The 20,243-nt window shown below is 37.3% G+C and overlaps 1 protein-coding gene across 6 annotated transcripts in view; it reads left to right on the plus strand.

Annotated features, from left to right (window-relative positions):
- The window catches only part of CCDC60 (coiled-coil domain containing 60), an 81,495-nt gene that overhangs the window by 23,929 nt on the left and 37,323 nt on the right, over positions 1-20,243 (plus strand). For 5 of the 6 annotated variants that reach the window (XM_026860040.1, XM_026860043.1, XM_026860041.1 and 2 more), the window contains exons 2-4: positions 2,937-3,020; positions 5,639-5,745; positions 19,786-19,965. In XM_026860040.1, the coding sequence (XP_026715841.1) occupies positions 2,937-3,020; positions 5,639-5,745; positions 19,786-19,965 (371 nt within the window). The remainder of the gene's footprint in view (positions 1-2,936; positions 3,021-5,638; positions 5,746-19,785; positions 19,966-20,243) is intronic. The other variant, XM_026860045.1, reaches the window with a different exon arrangement.

The following is a 20,243-nucleotide window of genomic DNA, read 5'->3' on the forward strand; positions in this document are numbered from 1 at the left end:
AGGTTACAAATAATTGGCATGGGTGGGACTGGAATGACATACTACCCCTGTTTGAAGGATTTAGTCTGTGCATGAGTTTAAGGTACAAGCTGGGCAGGAGGGGAAGAAGTAATTATTTACTTCTCGGGAAAGAGTGTATCTCAAAGACAGCTTACTATTTAAAAATCACTGAGATACGGACATCTTTGTAAACTGACTAATTTCTTTACCTTTTTTGACTACTTGTTTTTAAGGCCACTGTTTTTGCTAATTCTAATTATACCTCTGTCCCTGAGCAACTGTGCAAAGGTGAGGTAGATTCACAGAGGTCCTTCCTTTCCTCCTGAACTGCCAGACCTGCCTGGCCAGAGGTAGGATGCAGGGAAATGTTGCACCTGAGAACTTTTCTTCAGTGCTCTGTGGCATTAGACACTTTAATATAGCTACATGGCTCCACGCCCTATACCAGTGATCAGTGCTTTCAAGCCATTGAAACCTTAGCACATTCGACCATTCTTCCTTCCCTTTACCAAGTAATTCTCAGTTAGTTTTAATCATGTATTTCAAGGTATCACTAGCTGTAAAAGCAATGGTACCTGGCTGTTCTCAATATATTCTGCTTGAAAAAAAAGTAACCAATAGTGTCAGGAGCAAAGTGGACTGGAAATTCTGTTTCTGGAGTGCTCTACTCCAAGTCCAGATCAGATTTCTTTGAGCTTTCTCTTTAAATACAGATAATATGTACAATAAAAAAAAAAGTCCCATCAGTGCAAATCTGCTGCGTGTTATTCCCATAGCAGAGGTGATGAGAAAACTGACACAAGCTTATGGGTTTTGGTTCTGTTGCTTATTGTGCTATGGGATGATGCTGTGGTGTTTAGCATTGCAGATTATAAATAGATGTGCAATGCAGAGAAGATAGCCATACAGAAATAGTAACAGAAGAGGAGACAGAAGACTGAAGGATGTCCAAATACTTAGAATTTCTTGGATTTTCTCATTGTACTCAGAAAATTGTGTGCCCTGATACAGGTTAAATATTGCCCAAAATATGAAAACTTTTCCAATTTTAAAACCAAATTGCTTCTGAACCAGCTTCTTTCTGTCTTTCACCTACAAATTCTTCTGTTCCATCCATCTGGCCCCCTTCTACCTTAAGACTACTCTGAAATTTAGAAGGGTAAAGCAAAATGAATAAACAATTATTTGTGTTTTAGCATTGTTTATGTTCTGTATAGATCATTTGTGTTCATTAATATACAAGAATGTAGTTTTGAGTATTTCAGATTTATGCTGGAAGTGATTATGTTTTTAAAGCAGTTTTGTTTGGCAACTCACTTCTGAAATCCAGTCTACTTTTGAAAGCCTGTTTTCACAGATAAAGACATTTAGTATTTAGAATCTGCTTCTTACTACAAATGGTTAAAATAAATAACTGAACTCTGGAAAAATATACTAAATATTGGTGATTAAATTTATGTAATGACAAATACTTATTTTGCCTAAAATTCAGTGCAACAGACTCTTCCTACCGAATGCATGTTCATCTTCAGTAATCTCCTCTGATTAGCATCTCCTAAGAGTGAAGTATGGGTGCTCACTCAGACTGTAAAATGATTCCTCTCTTGTTCAGTGGGTGAATGAGGTTTTCTCCATCACTGAGGTGGGCTTTCAGGTTTGTTGGTAGCCCTCTGTAAGACTTGTGCTCCTGAGTAGTGTCAATTTGTCACCTGTCTGCTGCTGACCAGTCTTGGTCAAGTGCACCCCAGTTGCATGAAACAGTGGAGCCTTTCATCTTCCTTGTGACATTTCATGAGCTCATCCTTATACACTGGCTACAGAAAATCTTCCTTTGATTCCATTTACTTTGCTGTTAGTACCATTTCTGGGGCTGGGTTTGCTTCCCTCCCCCTAGCTTTCCACTTGTTTGTGGGCTGCCTCAGTCATTAGAGCGCTGGTGTTCGCAGTTCTCCACTGAGTGAAGATACTGTTCCTTACACTTTGAACCTTTGTTCTGCTGAAATGTTAAATAGAAACATAAATTTGGAAAGAATTTTGTGCCTTCTCAAGATTCCTACAAGCAAAATGCTCTGCTCTTAAGGTTTTGGTTTTTTTTAGATAGTTGAATCTTTGCTCTGTTGTGCAAAAGCTATACAGCATAGAAAGTATTTCATCTGCAGCTTTGAGTCTTCTGTGCAGCCTTTTTTATACATCAGCTCTACCCTGACTACATGGGTGTGACTTGCTAGGGCCTCCAGCTTTGCTTTGCTGGTATCAATAAATGAGCTCTTTGATCTGTAACTAGTGCAGAAAGGAATTAGTGTTTTCGTATCCTTTTAGCCTGAGCACTACACACTGCTGAGGGATCTAAAGTCTTTTATTAATCTACCTATACGTGGTTTTTTTAATAGGAGGGAATATGTCTTCCTTCCATTTGAATAAACTGACGTTTGAAGGAGTTCTGAAAGTGTGCTTGTGTTTGACTTCAGGGCTTTTTATGAGTCTGTGCCTTTCCTGGGTGAAAGCACAGACCCCAGAATAGCGGTCTATCACAGTGTGTATCTTCAGGGAAGAGCAATTACAGGTAAGTCACTTTCTATTCCTGGTTTTGAAAATTGGATTTTCTTCTTATGTTAGCCACAGTAGTCTACATAACAGTCTTTCAAGAGAAAAGTTACATTTTCTGAGCATTTAAGCATAGTAGTTTAGAAAGCATGTATGCATTTTGCACTGTAGTTTGTCAGCAGGTGCTTCATATGAGAATCCATTTGTGCACCAGAGTTACTTAGTGACATTTTAAGCTTTTCTACAATAGACTAGACATTATTTTTGCTTTAGTTTGTATGTCTGTAGAAAAACCTATTTGCACCACCTAATTTTTGAAAATTATGGCCTGCTATGGTATGGGTGACTAGCAAGCTTTCAAGTACAGTTACATGGGTTTGTTCATTTCTTAGGAACCAGTGAAAAAAGAAGGACAAGAAAAAACACCCAAAGAAGCGGCTGAGGTAACTACTGACGAGGACTCTTTCAATGCAGAGGTGAGACTACTGGTGAAGCTTTGATTCAAGATGAACTTAAAGAAAGCAACAGGCAAACATCATGTTTTAATTGTATAGATATGTTTGCTGAATTCAAGGTTTAAAGCCTTATTGTACATCAGGAACAAGCCTTTTGCTGCCTGATGAACGTTTCATAGGTTTTATCTAGTAAGATTCCTCCTTAAGGTATCAGAACAAATCACTCATGAGTCGTAGGATTCTATTGTAATTCGGTAAAAATAGTGTTCTGAAAATGCAGTTTAGCTGTATTATTCCATGCATCAGTTCTAGAAGACTGACCTTTAAACTATATTACAGTTTAGCACAGAAATGGCTAATACATTCAAAATGTCTTTTTATTTCAAAAATTCATATTTTTATTAAAGTACATAGGTCAATATTGCACATCTTTGGATCTCAAAAACCTGAAGCTGAAAGGGCTGTTCCTTTGGGTGTTACGTAGGGCTGTACAAATTAACAGTTCTTGAAGATCTAGCCTATATCTATTTTTTCAACCTTTGTCTGGTGTGATCTTAACCTGCAATTTTAAATATTAAAAAGCCTGGAGATAATTTTACTTAAATGCCACTTTTTGGTCAGCACAGAACAGTTACTGTGGTGAGTCTGTTCCAATTCATCCAAGACCACCCAAGTATATGTTGTGTACATGGGCCTGTCATACAGCAATACAGAGTAGCATTGGCCATCTATCCTGAAGCAATTCAAGCCTTGTAATACATAAATAAAATGTTGTAATTAAAATACATTTTAATTTCTCTATATGCATTTAACAATTTACCTGAATTTTATTTGACAATCCTGGAAAAAGATTTAATTTTTCATTATGCATTGTCTTTGTTAGCTTATTTAAAATCTGATCCATCTCCTTTCTCTTTAGAACAAAATTGAATACCAGACAGCTGATTTGACCATAATTTTTTATAAAAAAGAGAAGAATAAGGTGTAAACAAAATAGAAAGGATGGTACATTCACAATTATATGAAAATTGAGAACTAACACTAATGATTTTTTAAATTATTTTTTTAGTTTTTCTTTAAGAAAGCACGTGTGTTAGCCTGGCTTCAGCATCCAATATCACCTCACCTATGACCACACAATATTTAATTTGCGTTTTTTATCTAACTCAGATCAGTCAGATTTGTTGGAAGCGATCAAAGTTGAAAAGCAAGATGTGCTGTGGAGGTCCTGCTAAAAGGTGCAACTGTGCCAGTTGTTTTGCTGGCAGAAGCACTCTGACTTGAATACCCAAAACATTTCACCAATGCATTCATTGATCATTTTTCTCTTTTCAGTTCTCATTTACAATTATTATTTTTATCTCATCAAAAAGAAGTCTTGTCTTTTGTTTGCACTTTCCAGAATGTTCTCAGAATCAAAAAGAAAAAAACCCAAACCCCACAACTAAAAAGGAGTAAAGTATGTGGCTCAATCTTATCATAAGTGTTGTCCATATGCAGAGTGCCACCTGTTTCAGCAATCAAAACCAGTACGCTCAGATGTGCATAAAGATTTGAAATAAGAATTACAGCCTCTTGAGTAGGTGAGCATTTCTCTGCACAGATCCAACTGAGATCTGTGTTATCCTATTGCATACTTTCTTGAGTGCATAATAAAGGATCATCTTTATTTCCTTTACTGGGAATTTAAGGTGTCCAGAAAAATAAGACACTCATGAAATGCACAGATCTGCCTCAAGGAATACCTTAGGCTGCCCCTCAGTCTCCAGACACCATCACTGCCCCTCCCAATGGATAGCAATCTAGCTGTGTACTTTTTGCACATTGAACACTGCCTCAGCTGCATATTTTATTACCTAAAACATACAGAAACACTGCATATGCACAGCATGTAGCTGTAATTCTACAAAACTGATGTAGCTGTTCTCTGGAAACCCCAAGGGTGCTTCTAAGCCAGGGCTAGTTCAACAACAAATATAAGCTTTCATCTCCCATGTTTTTCAGTTCCATAGCTGCTCAGAAAAAAAAAATAATTGCAGGCATTTTGAAAAATGTATTAAGCAGGTGATTTTAATTCCCTTATGTAAAACTGCTGACCTGGTTTGTACACTCTTAAAAAATAAAGAAAATAATAAACCCATTATGTTCTGTGCTCCAAACCCAGCTCTGTCTGTGGAGTTTTTCTAATTCTTTTGGTTTTTATGAATGTCAACCTCCTTGCTTTGAGTCTGAAATATTTTCTGGGTTGGGACTTCTAAAAGATTTCTCTTCTATGCATGCTTTTTGTAGTTTGTTAATGCATAAGCACTCACAGCAGTCATTCCTTAAGTCTAGGCCATTGAACAGTCTCTTCTTCCTGCCTCATAGTTTAATGAAGCTTGTGGGTGCTTAACTGCCTGTAAGATCTCTGTCAAACTTGAAGTCAGCTAATGAGTTAAAAGCTGTTGGAACACATGTACACATGGACATGTACAGCAGTATCATATAAAGCTTGTTTACATGCTTGTGAAATGACATAATGCTGTCCCAGATGATGATCATCTCAGAAAATATTTGGTGATTAAAACTGAACCATGAGATTTCACATACCTTCTTTATGCTAAGCTCATCTTAATTAATACAATAATATTTCTTTTCAGTTTGATCACTTTCAGTCTGATCCTCTGGAACCAGTGAAGAGGCTCTCCCCATTTAAAGAAACAGAAAAGGAGCTGAGGACTCTTAGTAAAGCTCTAGCTCACTCAAGGTAAGGGAATCCAGTGCACACAAAAATCGGCCAGTCAAGGCTAAAGGAAACTTCGGTTCTGCAGAGGCAGCAGTTGGATTATAAGCAAAATAATCAACTGTACTAACAGCTTAGAAAAGATGCTTTACAATCCTCCTTTTGTAGGCTTTGTATATACTGAAAATATCGTCAGTGCTGTACGAGGAATGATTTGTTTGATAGCTCTGTCTATATTAATACTATATGGTTTTAGTGTTCTTTATAAAGTTGTTTGTTACGTCCTTTGCATGACACAGTGCTGTGCCAAGATTTGGTAATAAAGTAGTCAGAAATGAGCAATGTCCATTATGTCATGGAAAATAATAATGAAAATATCTACCACCATTACAGAAATACCTGCAGAGACTGATTTGGGATATACCAACTTGAGTCTCAGGAAGATGCTGACGTGGAAGGAATAGATTTTTGTGCCCCTTATCTGATGGGTAGTGACCTGTAACAATAGGATATGGATTTGGGATTTTATATATCTTTTAGCCAGCTGAATTTGGCAGCAACCATTATTTTATGGAGCTGACCACAGAAAGTAGCTCAGTGTGCATGCTTTTCCTAGAAAGTATCTTCTATTGCCACTAGACACAAAGTTCTGTCCCAGCAGGGCATTTCTTATGGTCTTATTTGAAGAAAAAAAAAAAAACCAAAACAAAACCAAAACCCAGGGAGACCTAATGGGAAAAGACTTTGGCAAAGACTACTCTCCCATTTAGGCACTCATACTCTTCAATGTACTTAGGCTGTGTTGTCACCCATGTTTCACCGTTGTCACTACCGGTGGTGCATAAGTTGACAAGATTGAGGCTTCAATATGCTCTTCTGTTGCAATCACACATTCTGATTGCACTCCAAACTTGCCTACAGAGACCATTCACTCTATTTGCAAAGTATTAACTTAAACAGCTCTTAGACGGCATAATAAGCATTGTAGTAGGTGACTCTAGGGTTTTCTAAATTTTCCTGGAACCTTCTAGCTTTCTTGATGTGAGTGTTAAGCTAAGAAATGGGATTCATTTGCAACTGAAACAGCAAGCAGTAGTACAAAAAGATGATTTACATCTGGCAAGGTTTAGTTACAGCCTGCTGCAAATAAAACTGACAAATTACCACTGCCAGCCCCAGCAGGGTACAGATTACACAAGTGTTTATAAGGTTCCTAGACTTTAAGTCTTTGAAGAGTGTTCACTTGATAAAACTAATTGAATTAAAGCAAGCAGCAATAAGACAGACATCTATATAAAAACTTAATAATTAGGTTAAACCTAAGCAAATGTGGCAGTTAAGAGAACACATGATACTGTATTAGCATAACATATTGAAGACAATTTAGGCTCTTCCATTGTCTGCCTGAGATTGTAACTGTATAAATCCCAAAGAAGTTAGAGAAAAGTAGTTTCTTTGCATATAGTACTGTAGAGGAATCGGAACTTTACATTTCACAGCAATGTAGCATTTTTAAATATTCTCAAATTTTTACATCAGAGCAACTTCTAAATTTTACTGGTTACTCATGATAATATTAAATTTCGCATTCTTTCCCTTTGTCCTTCTCTGCCCTCAATTATTTTTATTATTTGCTTTGTTAATTCACTTTTAGTGAATTTTCACTTGATAAACTTGGCCAAAAATAGTAATAAACATAAACAAAATAATAACTGCTGGGTACTTTGAAGGTTAGATAAGCCATTTTAATAAAGCATGACTCGGGTTTGCCATAAATGCAATGTTAGTTACGTTTGACTGCCTGCATTCATTGTTCGTTGCTAAATTTCGGTGGGATTGTCTCCTTGAGGTCAAGTTAAAGTTCTTTTGATGATAACCTGCCAAAGATCAGTTTACTTCTTGATATACGAGTTGCAGGTGCTTGGAGCTTGCTTTTGGTTTCTTTATGTTCTTTATTTTTAAATGTGTAGGACAAAAAATACTTGCAAGTGTTCTGTGGGATGAAAATCACCATCACCTTTGGTACTGAAAGGTTTGATTTTTAAAACCTAAATAATTGATTGGTTTTTTAGACATTTGGATGAAGCAAGCTGGAAACTCATTTCATTACAATTTACAGTTTGAACAAATGAAGTGTCAAGGTACTGATCCTAACTCTTGGCTAGCAGCTAACTTTTTATGTAACTTTGTGCAAATCACTTGACCCCTCTGCAACTCTGTCAAGTAAACTGTAAATTTTAGGCAATGTATCTGAACTAAACTCAGTGCAGAAATACATAGTTTTGAATTGATATGGATGGCAGAGTGTGAATGAGGATTGCTTTTGTCACTGAAAGCAAAAAAAATTATTTTTCTTTTACGTATAGGGCATATTTTTTCTTAACATTCCCATTTAAATGATTTTAAAAAATTTTAATCTTATTACCAATATCTTATGCCGTTAGGGATGTTAGTATGATAAATCTTACAATACTTGGTACTCAAGTACATGCAAGCATTGTCTCATTAATCCCTGCAGCACTGCTAGGCATTAGGTGGATAAATATTATTACTCTCATAAGTAAATTATAAAAGTCAAATTGGGGATGTAAGATTAATTATCGCTGGGACAGCTACAATTGGAACCTGGGTTTCTCAGGTACATAAATGCTTTACTTATTCTTCTAGACTTCAGTGATGCCTCTGTTTATCTGACTTTTATTTTTATTTTCAAAACTGGCCTACTAAATTAGAAGCTCCAGGGAAAGACTTCTTAAAAGAGCCAGCCCATTACTCTGCGTGAGTGCAGTCGTTTCCTATAAGAGATGAAGTGTTTAGTCTAGCCTACTTTTAACTGAAGACATTTCTGTTTCCTGTACCACATTAAGGTAAATGCAGATTTGCCTTCCACTGAATTTTTAATGGTAATGCAATCTGCAAAATTATGTTAAATGTAGATTTTTAATGATGTGAATAGATTTGATCCTAATGTGTTGCAATGTCATATCTTTTCTCTGAGTGATTAAATGCCCAGGTTTTAGTCTTTCATCGCTTCTCACCTCCAGAAGCCAATCCAGCTAAAGGGACAAACAAGATTATATTCCTTTATGTACATTATCTACAGAATTGTCTGTTATGTCTTGATCAGTTATACCAGCACCACACCTGCAGATGTGCTGTTGTGCAATTGTTGTTAAATATTTAATTTGGCTTGCAGAATCCTTTTTACTGATGTGAAAGATGGAAAGAACCCAACTCTACTTTATCCCAAGCAGAGTTTGAAGTGCTGATAAGTAAGACAATACCTACCTATTAAAGTATGTACAACACTGCCATCTTCTCGTCCCATAAATTTAATTCACAGTTGCATTCCAAACTAGCTTCATGTGATTTCAAATGCCTGGGTGGAAACATTCCTCACCACAAGTTTTCCATGACATTTGAAGGAGATGGAAGATGAAGTAAGGGAATATTAAATCTTGAGCTACCACACAAATAAATGTATATTTACTTTTTATATTTACTCAACAGTAAATGATACATGTACACACATTTGTTTTTTGAAGATCAGGAGTTTAGTATGGTCAGGGTGTAGTCAAGGCTGCTTAGTACATTCAGGGGAAATGTGCCTTTTTGCTCTTGTATAGGCAATGGTCACTTTAATGCTAGTCTCTGGAAAGCACTGTTGTCTGAATATATGCTCAAATGAAGTTGCCTCCCCATATCATGTAATACCACACATTTTTTACATTTTAATCCTCATAGGGATCCTGTAACACACCTGATATAATTTATTCTATTTACTGTGGCAATTAAATCATGAATCCCACATTTTATATTATTTAAGAAGTGAGGTATGATATAAGCTATAATGGCTATGGAGAAATTTGCTTTAGAAGTCAGACAAACTGATTTCTGAAATAGGAACTCACCTTCTCTAATGCTTTCTGAAATTACAGTAGCCAAATAACCCAGTATGCAGGGAAAATATCCCATAGACTTGATATCTGGAAATCAAAGGTATACATTAACTGACTTCTAAATTTTTATTGTGTGGCATAAGTCTGGAAATAATCTTTGAGTGTCATTATATGACCTTTTAACAGTGACAATGTGCTAGCCCTTCATCTTGAGTGTTTGCACAGTGATACTTTGAATCTGCACATAGAAAAAAAACCAAAACAAAACAGTAAGAAGAGCAAAGAAATCAAACCTCCAGACTTGTTAACCAAATGAAGAGATACAAAGTTGTGGGAAGAGGTAATTTCAAGTGAGAATGACTGCACTGCTGGTTTGGACCAAAGGACATGTCAGTAATATTTCTTAGTAACAATTTCAGACTATAGAAAAGGAGCTACTTTAGAAAAAAAGAAGCAGAATGGAAAATGCAGGAAAGAAAGAAAGAATAGAAATGGAGTTTTCTTCTCCAGGGTGGCAACTTTTAATTTCAACTAAAGCAGTCAGGCTAGCAGAGCAGCATGCTAATACATACTACAGGGAGTCAGTGAATACAAATGACCTTTTGTGGATTTAGGTTTTGCTGCTTTTCCTCCTCCTGATTGAAAAGGAACACGCAGCAGTTGTCTTAATTGGGCGTTAATTGATACATATTCACAAGAAGTAGTGCCTGTGATCTTGCAGCTTGTTTGTATGAAAGACTATAATGGAACAAACTGTGAGGAAGTTTTTTAATGATCACAGTGACATAGCACAGCGGTATGAATTTTTAAATTATCTTAAAAATGTTTGAAGAGTCATTACCGGAACAGACTTAGCTGCATTCATAAAGCTTTAATATTCTACCTTACACATTAAAAGCATAATTAAACTGAAGATATACCTTATAATTATGACCTCATACCTCCTCTCAGTAATATTCTCTTATACTTTCTTGAGTCCTCATCATGATATAAAAGAGGATGATGACAGAATGCAGGGGTTGCTCAAACTACTCACCTTTCAAAACTGTCAGTCGCTGGTCCCAAGTAGAAAGTTGTACCAGCTCATCCTTACTGATGAGTTGTACCCAGTCACTTTAGGGAGACACCTGTCAGCTCTCAGATATCATTTTACCTCAACACAGCATTAAAATGTAGGAAGGAATTTGCTTTTATCTTTGTGCAGCATAAAATGAAAAACCATTTGGGAAATCTGCAGATAATGATAATTCATCTTTCTTTGTAGATCAATATATCTTACTTCCAGTGGAGATGCCCATGTCGACACAAAGTAGCTCTGACTTACTTGATTAAGTATTTCCCACATCAGATTCAGTGGGTGGAATACAGTATGGCAGAAAAGACACCACCTTTGTCCTTGAGCATTCAAATATCTTTAGCGTTGAGCTAGGAATTATGTTTTTATTTCTATTGCTATTCTTACTAAAACAAAGCAAACTCAAGAAGCACAGCCCTTTTGAAACGACATTTAGCTCTGAGGGAGACCCTTTCTTATTCCTTTTTTTCAATGACATCTGTAACTGTAATCCAGAAATAATGTTAAGGAAGCCAGACTTGCATGAGAATGTGTTGTATGAGAACCAAGAAAGTAGAAGTCTTTATAACTAATAAGCTGTAGAAAGATGTAGGAACAGTTACATCGCAAAAGAGATCACCAAAGTATTGGAAACTTGTAGTTGTTAATCCATAATAAAAGCAGGTTGCCATAAATCATTTCTGTAGACTAACTCAGCACACCAAGATGATGCAAGTGTACTGGAAATACTCTTGTTAAACATCGCCACAAAAAAAGAGTGCTTAAAAAATAAGCATATTGTTTCAAATAGCTGTAAATACTTTTTTTTGTGCAAAAGTGTACTGGGTCTGGAATTGGTTTTCCCCCATAGCAGCCCTCACGGTGCTGTGTTTTACGTTGGGAGCTGGCAGGGTGTTGGTAGCACCCTGGTGGTGTGGCTACTACTGAGTGGTGCTTACACAACACCAAGCCCCTTTCCAACATTTTTTCCCCCAGTGGGATGGGGTGGGCAAGATCTCGGGAGGGGACACACCAGGACAGCTGACCCCAACTGACCAAAGGGACATTCCAGACTATGTGACGTCTGCTCAGTATAAAGCTGGGAGAAAGGAGGAAGGGGGGGGGTCACCCTTGGTCCTCCGAGGCAACCACTCCATGTATGGGAACCCCGCTTCCTGAGAAGGCCCCACAGCGCCTCTTCGTGGGAAGTAGAGAATAAATCTGTTTTGTTTTTGCTTCTGCGTGTGGACCTTTGCTTCGCTTTGATTATATTAAAACTGCTTTTGTTTTACTCACAAGGGTTGGTCTATCTTATTTTCTTTCCCCTCTTTGCCCTGTTGAGGAAACAAGGGGAAAGGTGGGGGAAGTGATAGAGTGACTTGGTGGATACCTGGCATTTAGCCAAGGTCAAGCCACCACAAAGGTGGGAAAGGGGATAGAAACTGCAAACAGCGCAGTGACTGTCATCTAAGCATAGGTGCCTGTGTAAAAACGGCAAGTTGTGGTCATCCTCAGCCAGTGGTGGCTAGGAGTCCAGAGCTCTGAGCTGCAAGCTCAGAGGGGAAGTGTCCATGCCATTCCAGGAGCAGGTCAAGCCTTTGCTTGGAAAAAGGGCATGCTAAACCTCTGCACTGCATTTCCCATAGTTTAAGAAAAAGGCTCCCATGCATCTGTCTCACTGTGCTGTGCTAGTTAAATAAAGCTAAATGTCAAACTGCTGGCACTTTAACTGGCTGCTTTTTATGTTTTAAATTAGAAATTGGATGAATCTTTAAAATGGTTTAAGTTTCCTGAAGGCAGATCTCTAAACAAGTCACTCTGCATGCAGAAAGCCCAGCCTCTACTAATGCATTCTTTATGCCTGCAACAGCAGTTAGACTGACTGTTACCCAAAGAGCAGGGCCGTGTAGCTGATTTAATACAAAACTGTTTAAATTTTGTGATTGAAATGGCAGCTGCTACTGGAACATTTTAAATGGCAAGAAATGTGTTGGTTTTAGAGTTTTGGTTATGACCTTGTCTGTCATTACCTGTGAATCTATACAATCCTATTCTAACATATGCAGATAAAGAAGATGTTAGTGTATAGAGATTATGATAAATTGGCATTCCTTAATTCATATGGTTTACTGGAAGATACAGTGGAGTCTGTAAAAGCAGGGAGAAGAGGCAACGTAGAGTTAAGAAACAAAGGAGAGCCTGAGACAATACTGAGAAGGTGAAATGTTTGTCTGACAATATTAGTTTCCAATGTATTTAATACTTCATAATGTCAGTTGCTTGGAAACCAGTGTTTTATGCCCTTTTACTGCTTGGCAGAAATCACTCTAACTGGCATGTTTCTAGACTCTCACTTCTGGCAGTTTCCAGCATTTTTTTTTCCAGAAGCAAAAACTTTCTTTTACATGAATGATGGCTCGCATTAATTAGACAGCAGTCATTGGCAAAGACAACCATTTAAGTGTATGGATGTATGAATCATTACCTCTATCATCAATCACTGAAAGACTGCTATTCCCATCAACATTTCTGCCTTTCCAGGCTATGCATTTGAGTCTCAATCTCCTTGTCTTTTGTGCAAAAATATGTTTGTTTATGTCTGAAGTTTCATAAGTGGAACTAGTCCATTGCTCATGAGACTTTACTATCTGTCTAAATACAGCAGTCTAATCCCACATATTATGATACAAAGTGACACATCGTCACTGAATGTTTGAACAAAGCTAATGCTTAAAATGGGGTTTCTGTTATTTAGTAGTAATATGTCATTGTTCTGTAAACACCTTTGTGTGGTAAGGTAAGACACTAGATTGTGAGGAGTGGTTTCTACTTTCATGTGAAAAATCTTGGAATCAGCAGTGTTTTCTGGTAGAGGATCAGTGACTTAAGTGAAGTTCCACTCAGTGAGTTTTTGTCAGTAATATGAACATAAAGTTGTTATTGTACATTCTTACAGCAAAAAAAATGGAAAGCCCAGAAATCTCCAGGTGAATTTTTCTCTTGAAGTTCTAGTAATAGTTTCCCCACAGCTTTTTGGAGAATAATTTAAAGCAAAGCCTTGAAATCTCGCAGATATCTTTTTCTGCCCTTTATCAGTACAAAGCTGTCTTCTCTGTGCTGCTCTGGAAGTACTTCCCCCACTCACCTGTGTTTATGTACCCCTCCAGAGACACCAAGAGCTGGAAGCCTAAATGTGCCTACACCTAAAGAAAACCTTTGTATGAAGATCACCAGGAATAGGAGTTACAGCATGGCACAAGTGGAGGGTTGGGTGTGTGTGCGCCCGTTCTTATGTTCTGAGACTTCTTAAAAGAGAAATTGCTGCCCTCCATTCTTTCTAGGTTGAGAACACATTTCCAACTAAAAATAAGCTATTGTTTTTGGTATGTTGTTCTTTGTACCTCCAGATAGCCAATTATGTTTGTGCTTCTCAATGTTAGAGAACCTATCCTCATTTTCAAAGTAGAGGTTTTGTCTCATTTCATAATGGAAGCATCATCTTCTGTATTTTAATGCCTTTGTAGTTAATTGAAAACCACTCTGAGACATCTTTAAATATGCAGTAATACATTAATACATTCACCTAGCAATATCTATTATAAAAGTGTGGGGTGTTGTTTTGACTATTGAAGATCCTTATTTCCTGCTGTACAACCTTCTTTGAAAATACCACAAATTCACTCATGTCTTATTTTAACTTCACTTGTTTCGGGACTTTATGGTCAGATTTTCATGTGATAATATGCATTTTTCCATTATGCATATCCTGGTTTTGGTTTTTAAACAGAGACATTTGGGTAGACAATATTGTACTCATCTGCAGGAGAATAAAATGGGAATCTACATCTGAAATAATGTGGGTATTCCAGATTGTTTGTATGTCTTCAGCTACTCAAGACAGATGTTGTTACGGTACTACTTTAGTTCCTTGCCAGAATGGTTAATGGTTCAGTATGGTAAATGATCAGTGACATATGTCTGAGTTTCTGTGGGTTAGTAACTACATTTAATATATTTTAATGTCATTGTCATCTGGTCTTCTAAGACTAGATGTATGAGTATTTACCCATTTGGTTCTTACTGTGTAATTACTGAACCGTTAAATAGTAGTAACCAGTGTGTTCCTGACTCTCCATTGCCTCTGTATCTGTTTGTATCTCTAACTTGGCTGTAAGCACTACCAAACCAGAATTCATAACTAATTTACATTAGTATCTCCATGTTAATTGTGAATAGTTGCTAGCTTTTTATTGTCCACGTGCCAAGCTTTCAGGATATGCCCCAAACCCGGAGCTCAATAGTAGGACTTGGTAGCTCAGGTTCACCACCATGTAAATCTAACTCCACAGCTTTTGGTAATTTCAGCAGGTAAGTAGTGTAACCCTGTAATAACTCACTGAGTATGTTTTAAGTGAACAATGTACTAATTCTCATTTACAATGAAACTGCCTTAGAACCCTCAGGAAATGTGTGAAGCAGACTTTATGTAAATAAATTTGGGACATACTGGCATAGATTACAATGCTGAATGTAAGGCACTAAAGAACTGAGTGAAATAGTCAGCAGCTCCAGTATTTACTGATAAGAGAATGGAACAGGTTCTCCACTGGTATAAATCAGTATCGCTGTTGACAATTTACAACAAATGCAGAGTTTGCCCTCCTATTGTTCTGTGTGTGCTTTGTAAATAAGAAAAGCGCTGTGTGCATATGGATTTTCTTTTATCGTGGCATTTCCTACTGTTTTACAATTATTAGGTATTTAGGTGTTGCAGTGCCTTGTCAGAAAGTTAAGGGACATATAAGAATTACTACAGCTATTATTAGAATGCAGCAACAGCTCAAATGGAGTCTGATGTATGTTAATGCAAGCACACAGAACATAGTATTTTGGGGGAGTGGAGTGATTAAAAAAAGTGTCCTATTCCAACTGAAACAGCAGCAAGGACAGTGACATTTTATCAATTAAAATCTGATGAGAATGCAGGTGGTAATGCTTGCCCTCCTGCAAAGATTACCATAGGATTTGTAATAACTTCAGGTTGTCAGGACTTCCATATTATGTGTTAAAAAAGACAGACCCTCTAGTACCAAAGTGCCCCCTACAACTAGCATAGGGCATAGATTTCAAGTATAATCCAAGTGAAGCAAGCTCGCTGCTCTCACCACTTCCTTCAGTGGGTATTTCTTTGAATTCTTCAGGATCCAAATACTCATCAGCCTCATTTGAGATTTGTGGTGGGATCACAGCTCATGATGGCATGGCTGCAGTTAATGCTAAGTGTTCATTTAGAAGAATTATACTGGGTTTTAATCCATGGTTTGAGTCTGCAATGTTCAGAATACAGTTTAGCTGTGTTTACTGTAGTTTCCAAGTTTCCTGTGCTTTGTTTTATACAGAAATGGATTGTTGCTTGTATTATTTTTTCTGCTATAGAAAATTTTTACTTACAAGATGCTTTTAAGTGGCAGTGTGCATAAAATTGCGCTTGCTTTTCACCCGGGAAGCATTTGCTCATATTCAGTTTGTCACTAGTGCAAAGATTTAGGTGGAGACCAGCTGATGCTCACCTTGCAGTACCCTCAGCAGGGTCTGGTCTTGTGCCCAAAGAGGAGCTTTTACTGCTCCAGTAGGGAGTTGTTGCAGATGCAGATTGAAATGCTTTTATGAAAATACAGGAAATGGCATTTAAAAAGTCTGTGCTCAGTGGCTTTCAGAGCAATGCCACATTGGTTTCATTTATATTTACAATTGGTTATAAGCCCCTGGAAAAGGCCACATACTTTCTATGGAGCAGGGGATGTTCAGTCATTAGCTTTATTAATATAAAGGCTGTATCCATTAAGGTAAAAAACTTGAATAAGCCATTTTATGAAACAGTGGCTGACAATTTCCATGATCAGAAAAATATTGTATGTAGCTAAATTTTTTAATAGATACATAGTTATTTTACAGCTTGCAGGTTTTGTTTGCATCAAGCATAATAGAAGGTTCAGCAGAGAATCAAGCTGGTGTAGACAGACTGCTGCTACTTTGCACCTCGAGGAATGGGACAGAGGGAGGTTAGCAGGAAGAGTGAATGAGACTGAAGCACCCCGGTAACACCACCTGCCCTACTGAATACAGCTGCTGAGCAGAGGGGCAGCCACGTGGGTGTGCAGCCTTCTGCCCATCTTTCTAGCAGCTCTGTTCAGGCTGGAGTTATAAATCACAGCTTACCTGAGCAAGGATTTGGCATTCCGCGTTCAGGAGTGCATGTCATTCCTTTATAAACCATCTCCCACCGAATTTGTTTACGTACAAAGTAGGTGTGAGGTTGTAAGATTTTTATCTTGTGGGACAAATACATTCTTAGTATGATTCCTTTGAATTTAGTGAAGATGACCCAATGTACTTAAATTAGGTATCTCTAAACAGAAGTTAAAAAAAGCTGTAAATATCTAGCTTGTCTTTACCCTGATGCAAACATTTCTGACATTATTATTATAGCTTCTTAATGTTTTCTAGCACCTAAATTATAATTAAGACAAATTTATGATTTCCTCTTATTTTTGTGAGTCATTTCTTACTCAAAGGCAGGCAGCAAGAATATCAAATCTTAGCAGTAAAAGTTCAGTTTCCCAATACCTTAATGGCCATGAATTACAATTAACTGATGACCTTGAGTCCCTAAAGGATTTAAAGAGTAATTTAATAAGAACGTACTTACACCAAGCACTAAAAATACTCTTGTTTCTGTATTGTAGTACCCAACTGGGTCACTCCTTTGCACATGTCACCTTATCTGTAAGAGTATATTGCTGTAGAGAAAACTTGAAGTATTCTGTGGTACATTACTTTTGCTCAGGAAACTCTTTTAATTTTTGTGCTGATAAAGATATTAACTGAGAAAAATAAGACAAATCCTTCTTTTCTGAACAGCAGTTGAAAATGTGTGTTGTGACTACAGTTGACTGAAGCTCAATTACTTTAATAAATGTATTCCAAATTTCATCTCTATTATATTTGCATTTTAATGAACGATTCTCACCTACTTGTCAAATAGACAGTGCAGCTAAATTTATTAAGTTTTGTATAAACAGAGTATTGTGATGCCAGAATTTAAATGAAGAAATATTTGATATCCTATTCCAGCAATATACTGTAAATCTACAGTGTAGAAAAGTACATTGGTCACCTCTGTATTTTCAGTTTGGATTTATTTTACTGTTTGGCTGACAAGAGTCCATGAACCTTTAGGGTCATTCATAAATATCCCAGAAATAATTATATGGAATTATGAGAGGATGAGGATTTTTTTGTTTAAATCAGGTAGTTATGTCAGATTTTTTTTAATATGTTGCATTCTAGAACATTAAATCTATTTTATTTCTTTTTCTGTACTTGCAGACTGTAGAGCTGCTTTTTGTTAATACCTGAGACTTCAAGGAAGTCATAGACAAAAAATGTTCATTCACAAGTGTGCATAACATTTCCTATTCCTATGGATATATGAGAGTGATCCTTGATTTTGGTATACACATCTTAAAGCCTTCTATATTAGATTAGCCTTAAGAAAAAGTACTGATTATACTTCCCACATATGCATCTTGCTCCAATAATACTGGTTATGGCTGGTAGTGTGAAAGAACTTTCTAGTTTATAATTATCTTTCTCTACCACTTGTCTTTGATTCATGTAATGACCTCACTGCTCGCTATCTGTGGCATTATAATACACATCTACAGCAGGGGGTTTGCTCTTTAGGAAGGTTTACATTAGTGGGTGCAGAAATGTAGGGAAAGAACTGTGACACGGAAAAATATTTTTACATACAAGTATCTTGATAGATGACAAGAGAGAGAAAAATACTGAAAAAGGACATAAAGCAAGAATTTGAGGCCATTACACGTTTTCTAGGATTCCAAGAGGAGTCTGTTTTGCGAAATACTAGGTTCTTAAGAAGAACGTTAAGCCAGCCTGACATGACTCCGAAATCTTTACGCTTTTCTGAAGCATGCAGCATTTCTTATCAGGAATATCTTATTTTCTTATCTTTTTTCTTCTTTTTCCGAAGTTAGTGTAAAAATATATAGCGGATAGGTTATCTACCTGAACTGGAAATGTTTTCAGGCTTGTGTTTATAGTTGCTGAACTTAAAAAATAATGGTTTGGGGATTGGGTTTTTGGTTTTGTTGACATTAAATTGTGCAAGTGGTTTTTCATCGAGGGAAGCAAGGAAGGAGTAAACTGTTCCCCTTGAGAACTTGTGAATTTGATGCCTGAAATTTGCACCTTATATGACCTTCAGGTTCTTTAATACAGGTCTGACAAGAAAAGGGAGTTATTACTTGTCAGTAAAACAAATGAGGCCCAGCTTTCAAGCCTAGATTGTGTTTGAAAGAATCAATACAGTCTGATGACACTTGATTGAAAAGTCAGCAACACATTAACTTAGAGGGATGTGTCCTATGCCTGGATAGTATGCTTGTCTGGCTTGGATCAGCTGCTACATTCTTGCTAACATTTTAATCAAAGGCTATAGAGTAATTGTGTGCCATATCCCTTTCACTGCCCTAGCTCACTTCTTTTTACCCCTGTTGTCATCCGACAGGGAGTGCATTATGGTTTCTTCTTTATTTTCTTCTCTTGCAGTAATACCCTGCCTGTTGTCTTCAACTCACTCACAGGCTTCACTGGCACCTTCCCTGTTACTAACAATGCAGCCTTCTGACAGAAAGTGGAATTTAGCAGCTAACAGGTAGCTTCAGGGCAGTGCCTGTCAGGCTCTTGACAGCTGAGTTTAAGACAGTGAGGGGCCCAGTGGTGAACTGGCTGCTATAAATTAGAATTAGGGTGCTTTTAAATCAAGTAGTAGACAAACTGATGCAGTTCAAGACATCCAATAGTTAACCTGTGTGGTGCTGAAAGAGATAAGGGAAAGATCTCCCAGCTTATACTGGGGAATTGTTGTCCTTTGTTATCATACTGCAGAAGAAAATACTAATGTTGAACTCTTGAATATAGAAGAATGTGAAATCTGTTAAAAATTAAGTTGGTGGGCAACTGAGAAATCAGTCAGTTTGAAAGCTTGTCTTTAGTACACTGACAACTTGTGATGATTTTTGTCAGGCATCACGTCAATTCTGTGAAGCAAGGTGGAGAGTACTTTCATATACTTCATCAGGAGTCACTGGAGAGGAAGAACACACTGAAAGCAGCCCAGCAGGCTCAGGGCACAAGATGGAGGTCTGAGTTCCAGCCACCCAAATACTCCTCTGCTGAAGAGGAGTCAGAAGAAGAAATAAACACGTAAGTTAACTCAGAGGGCTTTTGGTGGTCTGAGGGCAGTGGTTTTAAAAACCAGCAATTTCCAATTTCTGTTATTACTTGGTATTGAGGCAGAATATTACTACTTGTGTGAACTAGAAAGAGAAAATGCTTAAAATTTGGGGTGAGCAGCTGTAAACTTAGCAAGCATGGAAGAATGAAACAGCTTCAGATGCTGTTTAAAAAGGAAGAAATTCAGTAGGCAGAAGGTTAGGGAACTCAGCTTCCACAGACAGCTCAGAACTGCTTCTCTGAGAAGG

The sequence above is a fragment of the Athene cunicularia genome (assembly GCF_003259725.1).
Source record: "Athene cunicularia isolate RWA chromosome 15 unlocalized genomic scaffold, athCun1 chr15_part1, whole genome shotgun sequence".
Taxonomy (NCBI): domain Eukaryota; kingdom Metazoa; phylum Chordata; class Aves; order Strigiformes; family Strigidae; genus Athene; species Athene cunicularia.